Here is an 18,522-nt window from a genome sequence, read left to right as displayed (position 1 = left end):
AATGAATACAGGGTAGTGTATCAAATCCCTTATAAACTATTTTTAATTCATCCATATCCTAAAATTACTACTTAAAGGTTCCAACCAACTTTGACATCTGGACCAAGATTACAAGTTAATTTGTGGTAGAACAATTTTATGCTGACAAGTAATATCCTATTTCCTAGGCATGCTGTCCTTCAGATAAAATAGTTTCATTACTTCCTATTGTCAGTGTTCACTGTTCATCTCTTAATCTCTCTGTCTGTCTTTCTCACCATATGTATGTATATATAACCCATATTTGTACTTCTGGTGTTTGAACAGGATTTTTCTTATTCCTTATTCTGGAAATAATCTTATTTAAATAATTGTTACACAGGGCTGGGAAGGTGGCTCAGCGATAGAGTGCTTGCCTTGCATGCGTGAGGCCTTGAGTTTGATTCCTCAGCACCACATAAGCTGAAAAAGCCGGAAGTAGCGCTGTGGCTCAAGTGGTAGAGTGCTAGCCTTGAGCTGAAAAGCTCAGGGACAGGTCCCAGGCCCATTGTTCAGGCCCATGACCGACCAAAAAAAAAACATAAAAAATTAATAATAATTGTTACACAATGCACTTTGGAATTTTAACATTCAGTAAAATCAGAGGAAACAGTCTAAAGTTGAAAGCTCTAAAATATTCTCTATAATTCTAACATTTTAGAGCATTCTTGCTCCTTGCTCTAAAAATAAGCACATGAGGACCCCTTTCTTTTTCTTTGCTTATTTATTTTTGAAAAATTTAGTTCAAGTCTTAGAATCTCTTTTCCTTGGCCCCCAAACAATTGCTCTTAATTTTATTTTTTTTCCTCCCCTTTTAGTTTCACATTTAGGCATTTGTTTTCAAAGATCACTTCCTCACTGGGCACAGAGTCAAGAAGATCATGAGTTTAAGATAATCAAGGCTACATAGTAAGCATAGGTCTACCTAAAAAACACAAAAACCCACCAAAAATACTTCCTCTTTTAGCTATCTTCTTAACTTTTCAGGTAATGAGCATAAAAAGAATTGGTAAAATTATTTTTTTTACAAATACCCTCCATATCTTGATTTTGTTTGTTTGTTTTTTGTTTGTTTGTTATTTTTTGGTTGTGGGGCTTGAACTCAGGGCTCTCCTTGAGCTCTCCTATTCAAAGCTATCACTGCCACTTTGAGCCACAGCACCACTTCTGATTTTTTATTCTTACCCAGATGTGCTTCATTGGCTAGAAGAGACTGTCTCACCCTACATATTCTCCGTTGTCTTCCTGTACTACCATCTATCTTACCTATGTTACTGTAAGAAAGTAAGAGAAAATGTTTTAATAATGTACCTTAGCTGGGCACCAGTGAGTGGTTCATGCCTGTAATCCTAGCTACTCAGAAGGCTAAGATATGAGGATCGAGGCTTGAAGCCAACCTGGGCAGAAAAGTTACTCTTTGCACAAGGCTAGTGTTCTACCACTTGAACTACAGCTCCACTTCTGGCTTTTTGCTGATTAATTGGAGATAAGAATCTCAAGGACTTTACCTGTCCAGGATAGCTTCATCCTCCTGAGTAGCTAGGATTATAGATGTGAGCCACCACTGCCTGGTTTAAGCATTGTTTCTGTTTTTTCTTTTTGGTCGTGAGGCTTGAACTTGGGGCCTACGTGCTGTCCCTGAGTTTTTTGCTCAAGGCTAGTGGTCTACCACTTCACTTTTGGTTTTCTGGTGGTTAATTGGAGATAAAAATCTCACAGACTTTACTGCCTGGCCTGTCTTTGAACCACAGTGCTCAGATCTCAGCCTCTTGAGTAGCTAGCATGAGCCACCAGCATCCAGCATAAGCATTGTTTTTTTAAACAGACAGTAAATATACTAAAATATGAGGTTCTTCAGAGAAAATGTCAGAGATTGTTTCCAACTGTTCCATCATTAACCATTTTATGGTCTTTTTTTGGAAAATAACCAAGAAGCGGATGGTCTCACATTGTAAGATTGAACAAGTGGCTCTTAATTGAAGATAGCTTTACTGGAGATTAGGATAACTCGAAAATAAAATCTGTGTTTTCCTTTTAAAAGAAACCCTTTCATTATACAGAAGCAGGCTTAATGCACAAAGTTGTATATTATATACTGCTTGTTTTGTGCCAGGAACTGTCTTAAGTGTTTCATGGACATTAATCTGTGTGGCCCTCCTACCGCCCTGTTGGAAAAGGTGTAATTGGGGCTGGGAAGTTGGCTCAGTGGTAGAGTGCTTGCCTTGCATGCATAGTGCTGTGACTCAAGTGGTAGAGCGCTAGCCGCGAGCTGAAAAGCAGAGGGACAGTACCCAGACGTAGAGGTCAAGCCCCATGACCGACCAAAAAGAAAAAAAAAGGGAAATAAAAAGGTGTGATTATTATTCCTTTTTAGCAGAAGAGGCATCAGAAAGCACAAAGCAGTTTTTAGACTTGTTCAGTTGCTTACCAAGTGATTAGGGAATCCCAAATCTGAAGCCCCAAAGCTTGGCTGAGCTTTGCATTGGCCTCAGTGACCAGACCTTCTGTCTTAGAGTCTGGGGAGGAAATCAGACAGATAAGCAGGTGTAGAAAGTGCCACAAGTCCCTTGAAGCAGGCAAACACTTTCTGGTCATTTCTCACTATGATCTCTTCTCTGCCTATGGAAAATGGAATGCTTGAGTTACGTTCTAGGCAAAGCTATGGCACCAGTTGCCAAAGTGGGTCATTCTATATGCAAAAAATAGGCACACTGAAGTCAAAGAACACTCTGTTTTCTTCCTTGCTGTCTTCCTTTCCTGGTTTGTGAGTTTCTTCATTGCATAAGTAGTATCATGAGAAACAAGTTCTGCACTGACCCCATTCTGCCTACCACAGAACCTGCTCTTCAGGGCTGATATCAGCCAAAACCCAGCTACTTCAGATAGAAGGCCAGAAGTTTTGGGACTTTGGAGACTAAGCAAGTCAGTAATTGTTCAGAGATCCTTCTCTACAATGGTGTACAAATGGCAATGAGTTTGCATGCTGATGGGAATATTCTTAACTGCCAGTTTTTATCAACTTATTAACTTACTCTGAAAGCCTCAAATATAGCCACACTCAATTTTGGTCTCATCATATCTCAGTAAACAGTCATAATGTTCAATGTATATGTATGAAAATGGAATTAGGTAACCTGAGGGGTTTTCAGAGGGAAATAAACAAAGATCAGTTAAATTATTATCATTTATCCTTGTTACTACATTAGCATTCTTAAGCTCCTCCTCTAAAAAGACCAAATTTCTATGTGTGTTATAAATTCCAGTTCCCCAGTTTACACTTAAGAAGTTCAGATAGCAGCCAAGTCCTACAAAGGGATGGCAGGTCCTCAACTGTGTGCCAGCACAGGTTTTTAGAGGAGAAGCCACGAGGAGTTGTAATGCGTATATCACTTTCTTGACAGAGTACATTATTTTACTGTTTTGCTGAAATTCAAAAGACCTTCAGTAAGCTAATGTGGAATAATGATAAAGCCCACAGTGTTTCAGTCAAAGGATGTTAGAGCATTTGTAGCAGATAGTGGGTCTGGGGTTTTTACAGTAGATTGATAGAGAAACAAACACCCCAGTAGCTCCTTTACAGTCATAGCTAGTTTTACATATGCCTCCAAAGTGCTTCTGGCCCAGAGGTTGTTGTTTTCTTTTTAATATATATTTTCTGTTGTTAAAGGTGAAGTACAGAGGGGTTACAGTTACATAAGTCAGGTAATGGGTACTTTTCTTTCTGGACAGTTTCACTCCTTCCCTCACTCTCTCCCAGTTTTTCCTTCCCATCTCCACCCACATTTGTACAGTTCATTTTCAATATAATGTCTGGTGAGTACCATTGCTGCATTTGTTCACCCTTTGTTCCTCTGTTTCTTACCCTCTCAAAGAAAGATAAATGAACAAATGACAGAAAAACAACAACACAAAAACAGCAACAAAGAAAAAAACCATTTTTCCATTTCCTGAAGTTCATTTCAATAAATATTATTTTATATGATCAGATGCATATAGGCATTGTGCCATTGTGTTCCTCTCCTAAAAATCCCCGTCTCACTGTGTGTGAATGTCTAGAGCCCTGTGTAATTTACCATGTTCTAGTGTATGTTGGATCTAGCTTCCACATATGAGAGATGGGCCAGTTTTGTTTTCTTTTGTTTTTGTTTTTGGGTTGGTTTTGTTTTTTGGTCGGTCGTGGGGCTTGAACTCTGGGCCTGAGCACTATCCCTGAGCACTTCAGCTCAAGGTGAGTGCTCTACCACTTGAGCCACAGCCCCACTTCCATTTTTCTGGTGTATAATTGGAGATAAGAGTCTCATGGATTTTCCTGCCTGGGCTGGCTCTGATCCTCAAATCTCAGTCTCCTCAGTAGCTAGGATTACAGGTGTGAGCCACTTTGGTCCAGGTTATTTTAATAGTTCTTTAAGATGGAAATGGGAATGAACTATTATGTCTGGTTTTTACTAGAGGAAAAAGAATCAGAAGATGTTTTAAGTATCTAAATTTTCTGTTGAAATAGATGTTCATTTGGATTTGGAGGAGCGTCTGGCAAAGTTTATGAAGACCGAAGAGGCCATTATTTATTCATATGGGTTTTCCACTATAGCTAGTGCGATTCCTGCTTACTCTAAGAGAGGGGACATCATATTTGCGTAAGTAGTCTTTACTTACACTTGGATTCCTTTCAGAATAATTCTAAGTGTCTCAGAAGGTCCCTTCATGGAACTTACTGCTTTTTTGTTTTTGAAAAAAAAAAAAAAGTTCACCCCAAACCAAGGGGAACAAGACCTTCACTCAGGATGTTTAAAAGTGCTGGTGCTGAAAACTGGAACATGAGGTATTGGAGGGTGGAGGAGAGTGGTGAGGTCAAGGGGTGGATGTAGACAAATGGAGAGAGGAAGGATGGAAAAATGCAGTCATGCAACTAGGAAACTATGGCAAAATTGAGGTAATTAATGTGTGAGGATGGGAGAGATGGGGGAGAATGATGAAAGGGATGACATTGATCAAGATGCATTATACTTCCTTTGTACAGCTACTTATAGATAATAACGAAAGAACAAAATATCCCTTTTTCAAATGATGTGTTACTCAGAATCCAGCCCTTGGTCTTAAAGGTTTTCTCACTGAAAACCCATCAGTTAGAGCTACAATTCAGCACGTTGGTTAGTTGGAGATGAGAGGTTCACAGAATTTCCTGCCCACACTGGCTTTGAACTATGATCCTCAAATCTCAGCCTCTTGAGTAGCTATAATTATAAGCATGAGCCATCAGTACCCAGCTTCTCAGCATTTCTTATGGTGAAAATTTTAATATATATATATATACTAGCTTTTTGAAATGCACAGTGCATAATTGTATTCTGTAGTCACTCTCCTGTATGGTAGCACAGCAAAACTCCTTAGATAAACTCCATACCCAGCCAATTTATTAGATTAACCCATAACTCCAGCCTGTCCTCATTGTGACCAAATTCTGGTCACCACCATTTTATTCTCAACTTCTATGGCACTAGTATTTTTAGATTGCACGTATGAGAGAAATCATAATGGCACTTGTCTTTCTGTTCTATGCTTATTTCACTTAACATAATAAGCCTCTGGTTTTATCCATGTTCTTGCAAATGACAGGGTTTCATTTTATTCCTTCTATGGTTAAGTGATACACACACACACACACACACGCACGCACGCACGCACACACACACACACACACACACACACCACATTTTCTTAAGGCATTTATTGGCTGATGGACCTTTAGGTCTTTTGGTGCTTGTGAAGAATATTGCATTGAATGTGATAATACAAGTATCTCTTTGATATAACTGATGTCATTTCTTTTGGTTACATACCCAGGAGTAGAATTGCTAGATGATAGGGAATGTAATAGTTAATTTTGTGTGTGTGTGTGTTGTGTGCGTGCATGCATGTGTGTGTGTGTGTGTGTGTTGTGTGCGTGCATGCACGCACGTGTGCACTGTTCCCAGGGCTTGAACTCAGGCCCTGGGTGCTATCCCTGTTTTGGTGCTTAACTAGAGCTAAGAGTTTCACAAACTTTCTTGTCTGGGCTGGCTTTGAATCATGATCCTCAGAGCTCAGCCTTTTGAGTAGTTAGGATTACAGGTGTGAGCCACCATTACCTGGTTTTATTTTAATTTTTAAAGAAACCACCATTTTCTTTTACATAGTGTCTTTACTGATTTACATTCCCACCAACAGCATGCAAGTGTTTTCTTTTTTCCATATCTTCACCAGCACTGATAACTGTCACTCTTTCTGATAAAAACTACCTACTGGCCAGGTGCCAGTGGCTCACACCTGTTATCCTAATAGCTCAGGAGGCTGAGATCTGAGGATTGTGGTTTGAAGTGCACCCTGGCAGGAAAGTAGGTAAGACTCTTATATCCAATTCAAAACAAAACAAAATAAAACTAACAAAAAGCTAGAAGTGGACCTTGTGGCTCAAGTGGTAGCATGCTAACCTTGAGCAAAAGAGCTTAGGGGCAGCACATAGGCTCAACTCAAGCTCTAGGGCTGGCACCAAAAACACCGAAGTGAGGGGATAGCAAATTGTAGTTTTACTTTGCATTTCTCTCATCATGAGTGATTTTGAGTATATTTTTTAATATCTGTTGACAGTTTTGTATGTGTTCTTTTGAGAAATGTACAGTTGGGCCTAATGACCATTTTTGCAATTGATTATTTGGAGTTCTTTATATATTCTAGATGTCGAATCCTTGCTACATGTGTAGCTTGCATATATTTTCTCCCATTCTATATTACACTGTCGATTTACTTCATTGATTGTCTCCTTTGCTGTGCAGTTTGATATAATCCCATTTGTCTATTTTTTGCTTTTGTTTCCTATACTTTGGGTTCTTAAAGAAATATTTACCCTTCCAATATCTTGAAGCATTTCCCCTGTACTTTTTTCTAATAATTTAATAAGTTGATTTTTGTCATTGGTGAAGATAAGGGTCTCATTTTGTTCTTCTGCCTATTTGATATCTAGTTTCTTTAATACCATCTTTAAAATAGATATTCTTTTTTTATATAGGTATGTTTTTAATTATCTTTAAGAAGTTTTACAAGGGGGTTTCAATTCCACATGTTCTCCCAGCACCATGTATTGAAGATTGTCATTTCATCAGGGTGTATTCTTTGCAACTATATCAACAATCAGTTGTCTGTAAGTGTGTGGGTTTAGGCTCTTAATTCTGTTTCTATTGGTCTATATGTCTGTATTTATACTTTGATTACTATAGCTTATATATTTTGAAGGCCAGTAGGATAATGCCTCCCTCCTATTTAGTTCTTTTGCTTAAGATGGCTTTGACTACTTAGGGATTTTTTTCTAATTCCATGTTCCATGCATATCTTAGAATTTTCTTTCTATTTCGTTAAAGAATGACTTAGAAATTTTAATCAGGATTGCATTGAATCTGTAGATGGCTTTGGGTAGTATGAACCTTTTAGTAGCATTGATTTGTTCAGTTCATAGATACATATGTCGTTCCATTTTTTTAATTGGCTTCAATGTTTAATAGTTTTCATTATTGAGAACTTTCACCTTAGTTATTTATTCCTATGTTATTTTGTAGCTATTTAAAAGGAATTGCTTTCTTGATATCTACTTCAGATAATCTGTTCTTCATATATAGCAAAACTAGAGAATTTCATGTGCTGATTTTGTATCCTGCAACTTTGCTATATTTGTTTATTCTAATCAATTTTTTTCCAGTCCTGGTGCTTGAACTAAGGGCTTGGGCTCTGTCCCTGAGCCTCCCTGTGCTCAAAGCTAGTGGTCTACCACTTGAGCTACAGTGCCACTTCTAGCTTTTTCTGTTTATGTAGTACTGAGGAATAGAACCCAGGGCTTCATGCATGCTAGGCAAGCACTCTACCACATTCCCAGGCTATTCTAATAATTTTTCTAATATTTTTATGACTTTTTTGAGTTTTCTATATATAAGAATTTGTCATCTCCAAATAGTGACTTTGGCTTCTCTTACAGCTAGAATATCCTTTTTTTTCTTTCTTGTACACTGCTCTGGCTAAGACTTCTAGTACTATGTTGAATGAATGTTAAAAATAGATATCTACTTCCATATCTTTCAGAGAAAACTTGGAGGTTTTTCCTCATTCAATATAATTAATGTTAGGTATTAACTTATTACAAATAGGCTTTGTTATGTTGAAGAATGTTCCTTCTACTGTTTTTGCATGTGTGCTGGTGCTGGGTCTTGAATTCGTGTCTCATCCTCTTGCTTAGCTTTTTTACTCAAAGCTAGTGCTCTACTATTTGAGCTATACCTTCACTTCCAGCCTTTTGCTGGTTAGTTGGAGATGAGTGTCTCTCAGATTCGTCTGCCCTGATTAGCTTCAAACCAGGATCCTCAGATTTCAGCCTTCTGAGTAGCTAGGATTACAGGAGTGAGCTATCAGCACTGAGCTAATTTTTTCTTTTTTTTCTTTTATTTATTTATTTATTTTATTTATTAATTTTTTTGGTCGGTCGTGAGACTTGAATTCTGGGCCTGGGCACTGTCCCTCAGCTCTTCAGCTCAAGGCGAGTGCTCTACCACTTGAGCCACAGTGCCACTCCCAGTTTTCTGGTAATTTATTGGAGATAAGAGTTTTATGGACTTTCCTGCCTGGGCTGGCTTTGAACCATGATCCTCAGATCTCAGCTTCCTGAGTAGCCAGGATTACTGGCATGAGCCACCAGCACCCGGCTTTTTTTTTTTTTCTTTTTTTAAAGTAAAGTTCACTATGTGAGCCTGAACTGGTCTCCCAATGTATAATCTGAGTGCTGGGATTACAGCTACCATACCGCTGGAGCATGTTCCTTCTGTACGCAGTGTGTTCAGTTTTTATCATGAAGGAATGTTGAATTGGATCAAAGTTATTTTTATATCTACTGCTTTGATCATATGAATTTTTCCCTTCATTCTATTGTTGTGCTTTATCATGTTTATTGATTTGTATGTATTGAACTATCCTCATATCCCTGAGATGAATCTCACTTGTTCATGATGAGTAATGTTTTCAATATACTGTTGGGATTTGGGTTTTTTTTGGAGGATTTTTTGATACATTAACCAATGTAGTTTTCTTTTTTTGTTATGTCTTCATCTGGTTCAGGTATCAGGATAATGATAATGATGCCCTCATAGATATTTGGAAGAAGTTTTTTTTTTTCTTTGTTGGTCCTGGGGCTTGAATTCTGGGCCTGGGCACTGCCCCTGAACTCTTCAGCTCAAGGCTAGTGCTCTACCTCTTGAGCCACAGCAACAGTTCTGATTTTCTGGTGGTTAATTGGAGATAAGAATTTCATGGACTTTTTTGCCTGGGCTGGCTTTGAACCATGATCCTCAGTTCTTAGCTTCCTGTGTAGGTAGGAATACAGGCATGAGCCACTGGTGTCCAGCTTAGAAGAACTCTTTATTCTTCAATTCTTTTGGAATAAATAATACTTGGTAGAACTCAACAGTGAAGACATCTGATCCTGGGCTTTTAAAAATTTTTTTGATTGAATACTTTATTACTGATTGCACTTCATACTTGTTATTGATCTGTTCAAATTTTCTATTTTTTAAATGATTTAGCCTTAGAAAAAAATGTGTATGACTAATTTATTGGTATATACTTATTGAGTTTTCTCTTTTATTCTAATTGTTTTTCTATTTGTTGATCTTAATTAAGAACATCTGTTTCATTTGATCATTTATATTGAATTTATTTTAGTTTTTTCTGCTGGTCTTTCTCCTAATTTGGCATTTAGTTTGCTCTTATTTTTCCAGTTCCTTGAGGTACAGTGTTAGGGTTTATCTGAACTCTTTCTACATTTTTTATGTAAACATTGATTTCTCTTTCTTCTATATAGTGCTTTAGCATATTCAATGAGTTTTGATTTGTTATGTCTCCATTTCTTAAGAACATTAAATTTTTTCTTGATTTCTTCCTTGGTGATTGGTTGTTCAAAAGTAAATTGTTTTATATCCATATATGTCTATAGTTGGCAGAGTTTTTGTTGTTTATTTTTGGTGCACATCCTGAGCTTGAACTCAAGGCCTGGACATTGTTCCTGAGCTTTTTCACTCAAAGCTAGTGGTCTGCCACTTTCACTACAGCTCTATATTCGGCTTTTTGGTGGTTAATTGGAGATAAGAATCTCACAGGTTTTGAACCGCAGTCCTCAAATCTCAGTCTTCGGCATAGTTAGGATGATAGGTGTGAGCCTCTGGTGCCTGGCTAGATTGCAGTTTTTCTTGTTATTTATAGCTGGTTACATTGTAGTCAAAAAGATTCAATATGATTTCAACTTTTAAAAAAGTTTTGATAGGGGCTGGGAAGGTGGCTCAGTGGTAGAGCACTTGCCTTGCATGCATGAAGCCCTGGGTTCGATTCCTCAGCACCACATAAGCAAAAAGAAAAAAGCTGGAAGTGGCGCTGTGGTTCAAGTGGTAGAGCGCTAGCCTTGAGCTGAAGAGTTGAGGGACAGCGCCCAGGCCCAGAGTTCAGGCCCCACAACCGGACCTCCCCCCAAAAAAAGTTTTGATACTTATTTTGTGGTGTGTCATATTATCTGTCCCAGACAATGTTCTAAATGCTGAAGAGAAGAATGTAGATTTTGCAGTTTGGGGATAGAATAATCTGTAGATGTCTAACTCTGTTGTTTCTTTATTGATTTCCTGTCTGGTGTCTGTTCTAAAAGCAGCATGTTAAATATTCCCTACTGTTACTATATTGGAACCTGTCCCTTTGCATCTACTAATATTTATTGTGTATATGTATGTATGTGTATTATACACACACATATATAAAGACAGAATGAAGTTTCTTGTTTGGTTTTTTTTTGGGGGGGGGGGTCCATGCCTCCAGCACCCTTGGTTTTTTTTTATGGTATTTTTTCCTTTTCTTTTTTTGGTATTGAGGATCAAACCCAGGACATTGCACTTGCTAGGCAATCGCTTTGCCCCTGAGCTATATCCCAGCCTCTGAAATTAGTTTCTTACAATCAGTATATAGTTGAATTTTTTAAAAATCATTTTAGTCATGCTGTTTCTTTTAATCAGAGAACTTAATTACATGCATGGTAAAATCTTAAAACTACAGTCATTTTGTAACATGTTTTTTGTTGTTTTATTTCTAGTCTTACTGTACCTTTTTTCTTCTTACTCTCAGACGCTCTGGGTGGCTATCTGATTTACTCTAGTAGTGTGTTTTGACTCCTTGCTTACTATTTTTGGTTTATCTGTTACCAATTGTAGTTGCTGTGAGGCTTAGAAAAAAATCTTGATTATAATGAACTATTTTTAAATAATGTTAACTTATACATCATAAAGAGCAGAAACAAAAAAATGTTCTAATAAAAAAAAAACTCCACTCTAGACAGCAGTCTGGAGGTTCCTCAAAAACTAAACATAGATCCTCCCTACAACCCAGCCATAACATTGCTGGACATCTACCAGAATACAAACCAGAGTACTGTAAAGACACTTGCACATCCATGTTCATTGTTGCACTATTCACAATAGCCAAGTTATGGAAATAGCCCACCTGTCCTACCATAGATGAGTGAATCAAAAAAAGGTGGTATCTCTACACAATGGAATTTTACAGAGCCATTAGAATAATATTATGTGATTTGCGGGGAAATCAATGGACAAATCATGTTAAGTGAGGTATGCCAAGCTCAGAGACACAAATTTGCATGTTTTGTTTGATATGAAGAAACTAGATCTAAAATACACTGGGACATGATAAATTATACAGGACTCTAGGCATTCACACACAGTGAGACCAAAAGGAAGATATTCTTAGGAGAGAAATGCAAAAAGCCAATGCTTATGTGTAGCTGCTCATATAAAATAATATTTATCAAAATGAACTACAAGAAGTGGAAGCGAGGGTTTTCCTTCGTTGTGTTTTTTGTTTTCTTTTTTGTCTTGTTTGTTTGTCTTAGGGAGGGTGGGGGGGGTCACAGAAATGGAGGGACAAAGGGTGAACAAATGCAGCAGTGGTATTACTGGACACTGTTGAAAATGAACTATACAACTTGTGGGTGGGGTTTGGAGGGAAAAACTGAGAGAGAGTGAGGTAAGGGGTAACATTGTCCAAAAAGAAATGTATTCTTGGGGCTGGGAAGGTAGCTCAGCGGTAGAGTGCATGTCTTGCAAGCATGAGGCCCTGGGTTCGATTCCTCAGCACCAGATAAACAGAAAAAGCCGGAAGTGGCGCTGTGGCTCCAGTGGTAGAGCACTAGCCTTGAGCTGAAGAGCTGAGGGACAGCGCCCAGGCCCAGAGTTCAGGCCCCATGACCGGCAAAAAAAAAAAAAAAGAAATGTATTCTTTACCTGACTTACGCAACTGTAATCCCTCTGTACATTACCTTTATAAAAGAAAACTACTGTTGTATTTCATTCTTCCTATTTCATTTTCCCCAGGTTTGTTATTGGGGCTTTCCTTCCGCTTTCTTACTGGCACTCAATCTGACATTTTGCTTGTTAATTAGAGATATAATCTCACAGATTTTTCTGCCCAGGCTGGCTTTGCACCTCAGTCCTCCAGGTCTGTGCCTCTTGAGTAGGTAGGAGCCACTGATACCAGCATTTAAGTTTTTTGATATTCCACTTTACATTTAAATTTTTTTATCACATTTTACATCTTTTTCTTTTTCCTTTTTTTTCTTTTCTTTTTGACCTAGCACTTGAACAATCAGGGCATGGGCACTGTCCCTGAGCTTCTTTTGCTCAAGGTTAACACTCTACCCCTTGAGCCACAACACCACTTCTGGATTTTTCTGTTTATGTGATACTGAGGAATGGAACTCAGGGCTTCATGTATGCTAGGCAAGTACTCTACCACTAAGCATTTCCAGCCCCATTTTACATTTTTCTGTACTGCCTATCTTAACTAATTAATGTAGGTTTTATTAACATTTTTATCTTTAATCCTCATACTAGAGCTATGAATGACTTACCTACAATGTTACAATATTAGAGCATCCTGAATTTGTACAGTTACTCTTAATAGTGAGTTTGTCTTTCTTTGTATTTTACTCTGTTCAGGATTTCCCATTAACATTTCTTTTTTAAATTGTGCTCATCGCTTTGCCAGGTTTCTCTGTTAAAGTATTAAATATTTTATTAAAATTTATTAAAATGTTAATGTGAATAATTATTACTGTATAGTATAATTATATAATTTTATTAAATACTACATATTTTATTAATATTTTCTTTGAACATACTAAATTTTCTTAAAACAACTATTTTGAATTCTACATCTATGAGTTTTCTCAGATTGATTACTATCTGGTCAGTTTCTGGCAACATATTTTGACTATTGGGTGAGGCCATGGTTTACTGAAAGCTCTTGATGCTGTTCGTGTGTGCATCATCTGAGCATTGAAGGATTAGGTATTCCAATTTTATAATATGGCTTTATTCTTATGCATCTTTTTCAGAAATTCTAAGCAAACTGCTTATTTTCTCTGAGCCCATCGTCGCTTCCGCTGTTTTCATTACTGAATGACACCTAAGTAGAAGGTTGCCAAGTAAGGTTTTGATAAGTTGTTATTATTTGGACACTAGAGGGTGATTCAAGCCCTTGGCTTGTCCCAACTCTAGTTGGTGTGTTGTTTAAACTTAGAAAGGTTCCATTCCACAATCTTTAGAGCCCACATGCTGTATCAGGAACCAGTCTAGGCTCAGGGACCCTGTCCCTAGTCCACAGTCACTGACACTGTGGTACTCTGCCCGTCTGGACAGAATCGTCATGGATGGATCAGCCCCAGGCTCCCCCAGGCCATACCATGGCCACTGACACTAAGCTGTGACACATCATTAGATCTCATCCTGCCAAGATCAGTGCAACACCTGGGAAGGGGTACACAAAGTACACATGGTTGTAGGCTGCCTTTCTGCTGAAGTGTACTCATTGCTCAAGACAAGTACAATCAAGCACAGGTAGTCCTGGCTGCAATAAAAATCTAATACTATAATAAAAATACTATAATAAAAATCTAATAATATTTCTTTCTTAGCTTCAGAGCTAGTCTAGAAACTCTGTCCTGATACCAGCCTGAGACTGGTGGCCATTAGGATCTGTCCAATGATAGGTTTCTCCTGCTTGGAACTGATTTCTAGGTTGTATTGCTGTGTTTATTACTACCTTGTTATCCTCAGTGAGTGGGGTCTTACATCATACTCTAATGTCCCAGGTTGTGATAGTGTTGGTGAAGGCAGTTTCTTAGCCTCCTAAGCTAGGTTGGCTACATTTTATAGTTATAAGGGTCTGTGTAGCGTCAGGCACAACAGGGCCCACATTGCAGGTGATGACTATTGAGGCTAAAACACCTGCCTGGTGCTGGGCAGGTCCAGAGCTTCATCTGAGAGTACTGACCTGGAAGTAGCTATGTTGCCCAAGGTCAGGGAATGAGTAGTGGAAATAGTCCTTTGGCTACCAAGGCTGATACTAACTAAAGTCACAGTCTGGGGTGAAGCTTATATCCTGGGCCCACTCAAGGCTGACAAGCAGGCCAGATCTTGACGCTGTCCCTCTGGCACACAGGTTTCCACTTGGTGCACAGGCAGATCTATAGGTTTCTTCTGATCTGTATTTGCAGCCTTCTTTTCTACCCTGTGCTAAGTCTTAGTGGCAGCCTGGCACTGAGCTCAAATGCAGTCCTCTGCTAGTTTTTATTTTGTTTAATTGTTGTTATTTTTTTAACATGGTGAATTTCTCTTTTTATTTGTACTTACTACCTTATGTAACTGTCAGCCCTCTATACATCACCTGGACAATAAGTTTTTTAAAAAATTTTAAATAAAAAAAAGACTAACAAATAAACAGCTATGCTAGTTTTTATACCTTGCTTCCCAGCAGGTGGAGTTCTCTCCCCACTGCACTACCACAGGTTGGAGAAAAGGTGGTAGAAGCAATTTCTTTGCTGCCAGTTCCAGTGGCTCAGCCTGCAGTTATTAAATAGTTGGGGAGGGTCGTGAAGTTCTGCCCCAGTTTCGCCATGTTGGGCCTCATTCTCTCTCTCAGATCTTTCTCTCCCTCTCCCTCCCCACCCCCTCTCAGATGCATGTGCACTGTAGGAGGCATCTCTGCTTCTCTGCTTTAGAGCTGGGGAAAGGGTACTTCCTGCTTTCTTTACTTTCATTTTATTATACTAAAGGCAGGCACTGTGGTGTCTTACCTGGATTCCTTGGTCTTGTGAAAGTAGTTTGGTGCATGAAAAGCTATCCAACTTGGTTAATCTGTGGGAGACCTTTGCCAGAGGATCTTCATGAGAGGACCTTCTCAATGTGTTCCATATTCTCTTCTACATATATAATAGACTGCTTGAAATTCACTTGATTACCAAAATGCTAAGGGCTAAAATGGTGTTTAGTAAAATTACTTTGTTAAGTTTGTTGGGACACAACATGATGCCTATCTTGCAATTCTTTCCTTTCAGTGAGCAGCCATAAGGTTTGCATGTGGTAGCCTTCAGCAAAGTGATTATTTACTCCATCTGTCTTGTATTGAAATCAGTACAGATTCATAATCACTTGCAAGAAATAAGATAAGTATTCTATATATTCGTTCTAAGTCTATTTTTTTCTCTCTCTCTCTTTTTTTATTCTTACTCATTAGTTTTCAGGAGTCTGACTGTGACATCTCTTGGTCTCTATTGATTTTGTTTTACCTGTTTGGGTAAATCCAGCTTTTTAAATCAGTAGGTTTAAATGACTTTGCAAATTTGGGGGTAAGTGGTGGTAGTTGGCTGTTGTTTCTTTGGGCACTTTTGTATCCCCACCCTTTTTCTTTGGGGGGACAGAGTCCAGAGCTACAACTCTTAGATTGGCTTTGTGGGGTTTTTTGTATTTTTTGTGTGCCTGTCCTAGAACTTAAATTTGGGTCCTGGGTGTTGTCCCTGAGTTTTTGTGCTCAAGGCTAGCACTCTGCCATGTCAGCATAGCTCTGCTTCCAGCTTTTTGGTGGTTAATTGGAGATAACAGTCTCGTGGACTTTACTGCCCTGGCTGGCTTTGAAGCACAATCCTTGGACTGTAGTCTTCTAAGTAGCTAGGATTACAGGCATGAACTACTGGCACCTAGTAATGGTTCTTAGATTGCTTTTTATAAGCTCATGGGATTTTGAAGCTCTCCTCAATTCTTTCTAGCCTGTGTTCTCTGGTATGCACAGTGAAATATTTCTATCTCATCTTTTAGAGCACTGATTCTTTCCTTTCTTGCTGATCCTCTTTTTGGGTTTTGTTTTCAGAACCAGTATCTGCATAGGATTCTCTTTTGAAGCTTCTATTACATATTTATGTTCAGGCTTTCTATTTTATTTCATTCATTTCAGACATGTTGAGATTATTCATTGAACCTTTTTTTATCCTACCTATTCAGATGTTTATTAGATCATCTTGCGATTCCTGACTGCTCATTATTTATATTTTTTGTTTACTGTATTCTGTGTAACATTTTTTGATTCTTAGTGTGATATTCAGTCTGGGCCTTTTTATGTTCTACTATTAGAGGCCAGCCCAACCTCATTTAAACTATCTGTTTCATCTAGCTTCATAGGACAGTGTTCTAAATAAGGAATGGGATGGATAAGACTCTTTGCCCATTTCACCTGGATGTTCAGTCCCAGGGACCTACTTAACTTACATTGACACCCAAGGAGGAGATTACTTTGTTGCTAAGAGTGATCATGACCATTCTCAGCCCAAGTGGAGATGAGAAGAGCATCTCATTACTTCTAGGTGGCGGGGGGGGGGGGGAGTTTTTACTCCCTACATGATCTCCAGTAATACCACAATGGAGTGGGAGTGAAGATCTCTGTATAGCCAGCTGGCAGAGATATAAGCCCTGGTATACTGCTTGGCTCTTTATAACAACACCATAGAAAAGATGTGAGGCGCCCCTCAAAGGCCAAAAATCCAGGTTCTAGTGGGGGTTCTGTGGTAGTTTGCATAGTGGAGTAGTTACTGTTTACCAGCTTTCTGTCCCACTAGGCTGCTGATACTGCAGCAGAGTCATGGCAGAATAATGCGTCAGTCATAAGTTGCACTGGCAATGAGATGTTTAGTATTTAGTATACGTCTAAGGAAGAGCAAGCATGTGAGTAAATTGATATGCCATCTATGTGGTACATGCAGGTTGCAGGGAGATTAGCATTTGGCAAGAAGTGTATTTTTTGGAAGACATTAAATAAGGTAGCTTATGGGGAAGGATTCTCAGAGTGAAGAGCAAACAGGGACATGGAAGTATTCAAACATGTTTTATTTACCTTGTTCCAGTTAATATTAGCAATTGGTCAGCATTTGTTTTGTGAGAATGTTGACAAGACCCTTTAACTGGAATTTGGTGCCTTTCTCCCTCACAGGGATAAAGCTTCCTGTTTTGCTATCCAGAAAGGATTACAGGCATCACGAAGTGACATTAAGTTCTTTAAACACAATGATGTGGCTGACCTGGAGCGACTACTAAAAGAACAAGAGATTGAAGATCAAAAGGTATGAACCTTTTGAAAAAATTATACAGTTCCTTTGTACTTTCTAACCAGCTAAATTATATATGAAGTGGTAATTTGTCATTGATAACTTGCCTGCGGATCACATTTAGATATTAAGTAAGGGTGTTGCTGCTTATTAAGTGCATTTTGGATTGGAGAGAGTCAAGTCTTACTATAAGTGCCTGTCATTGCCTTGATTAGATAGAGCAGGTTTAGGGAATCTAGGGAATCTAGAGTACTGTCTTAAGAGGATTGAGGGACACAACAATAAGCACTTGATGAGTCGGAGAGATGCACACTATCAACTATATAGTAGCACCAAAAAAATCATGGAGATGTTTTCTAGTGAATTCAGAATAGGCCTATTCATGTCAGAATAAATCATGTGTCACTTACATGGAGGGAAGAATAGCAGATCTTAATTTCTGAATTAATGAATAAAGTGAGACCATTTCCCTGTGATTCTTGTGGCGCTCCAGGCAGCCGTTGCCTGCGGAACCTGAGAGCCTTGTGTTGTGCTTTTCTGTACTTCTAGTCCTCTTCTCAGTTCATTCCCTGGAATCTATATGACCCCTGGTGATGGTGGTTTGAAAGTGGGTTCTCAGTGTGCTTACATGAGAATGGCAGAGGAAGTGTGTTCAAAGCATCACTATGAGGATTATGATTTCTTTCCTCCTACAACTTAGATGGAGAACTGCCTGGTCTGTGGCTCTGTAGCAGGGTACCATGATATGCGGACTGTCCAGGGGGCCTCATCACCACGTCCTTTGTCTCAAACACCCCTTTTCAAAAGGAATTTGTTGATGCAACTCATTCATAAATAGAATAACTAGTAAAAATGTTCATCATATTCCTTAACTTTGTGTTAATGTGTATTTCTGAAAGTATTTACATTATTCATTTCAGATTCTGTCATATTCTTCATGAATATGCATATTTTCATTATGACTATCCATTCTGTGCTCAGTCTGTTGTAGGTCAGGGTTTTTTTTTTTT

General features: G+C 38.5%; 1 protein-coding gene across 2 annotated transcripts in view; it reads left to right on the top strand.

Annotated features, from left to right (window-relative positions):
- The window catches only part of Sptlc1 (serine palmitoyltransferase, long chain base subunit 1), a 57,595-nt gene that overhangs the window by 13,089 nt on the left and 25,984 nt on the right, over positions 1 to 18,522 (top strand). For both annotated transcript variants that reach the window (XM_013026436.1, XM_013026435.1), the window contains exons 6-7: positions 4,520 to 4,652; positions 17,398 to 17,527. In XM_013026436.1, the coding sequence (XP_012881890.1) occupies positions 4,520 to 4,652; positions 17,398 to 17,527 (263 nt within the window). The remainder of the gene's footprint in view (positions 1 to 4,519; positions 4,653 to 17,397; positions 17,528 to 18,522) is intronic.

This window comes from Dipodomys ordii, unplaced genomic scaffold (assembly GCF_000151885.1).
Source record: "Dipodomys ordii isolate 6190 unplaced genomic scaffold, Dord_2.0 Scaffold93, whole genome shotgun sequence".
Taxonomy (NCBI): Eukaryota; Metazoa; Chordata; class Mammalia; order Rodentia; family Heteromyidae; genus Dipodomys; species Dipodomys ordii.
This window is presented reverse-complemented; position numbering and strand designations above follow the sequence as displayed.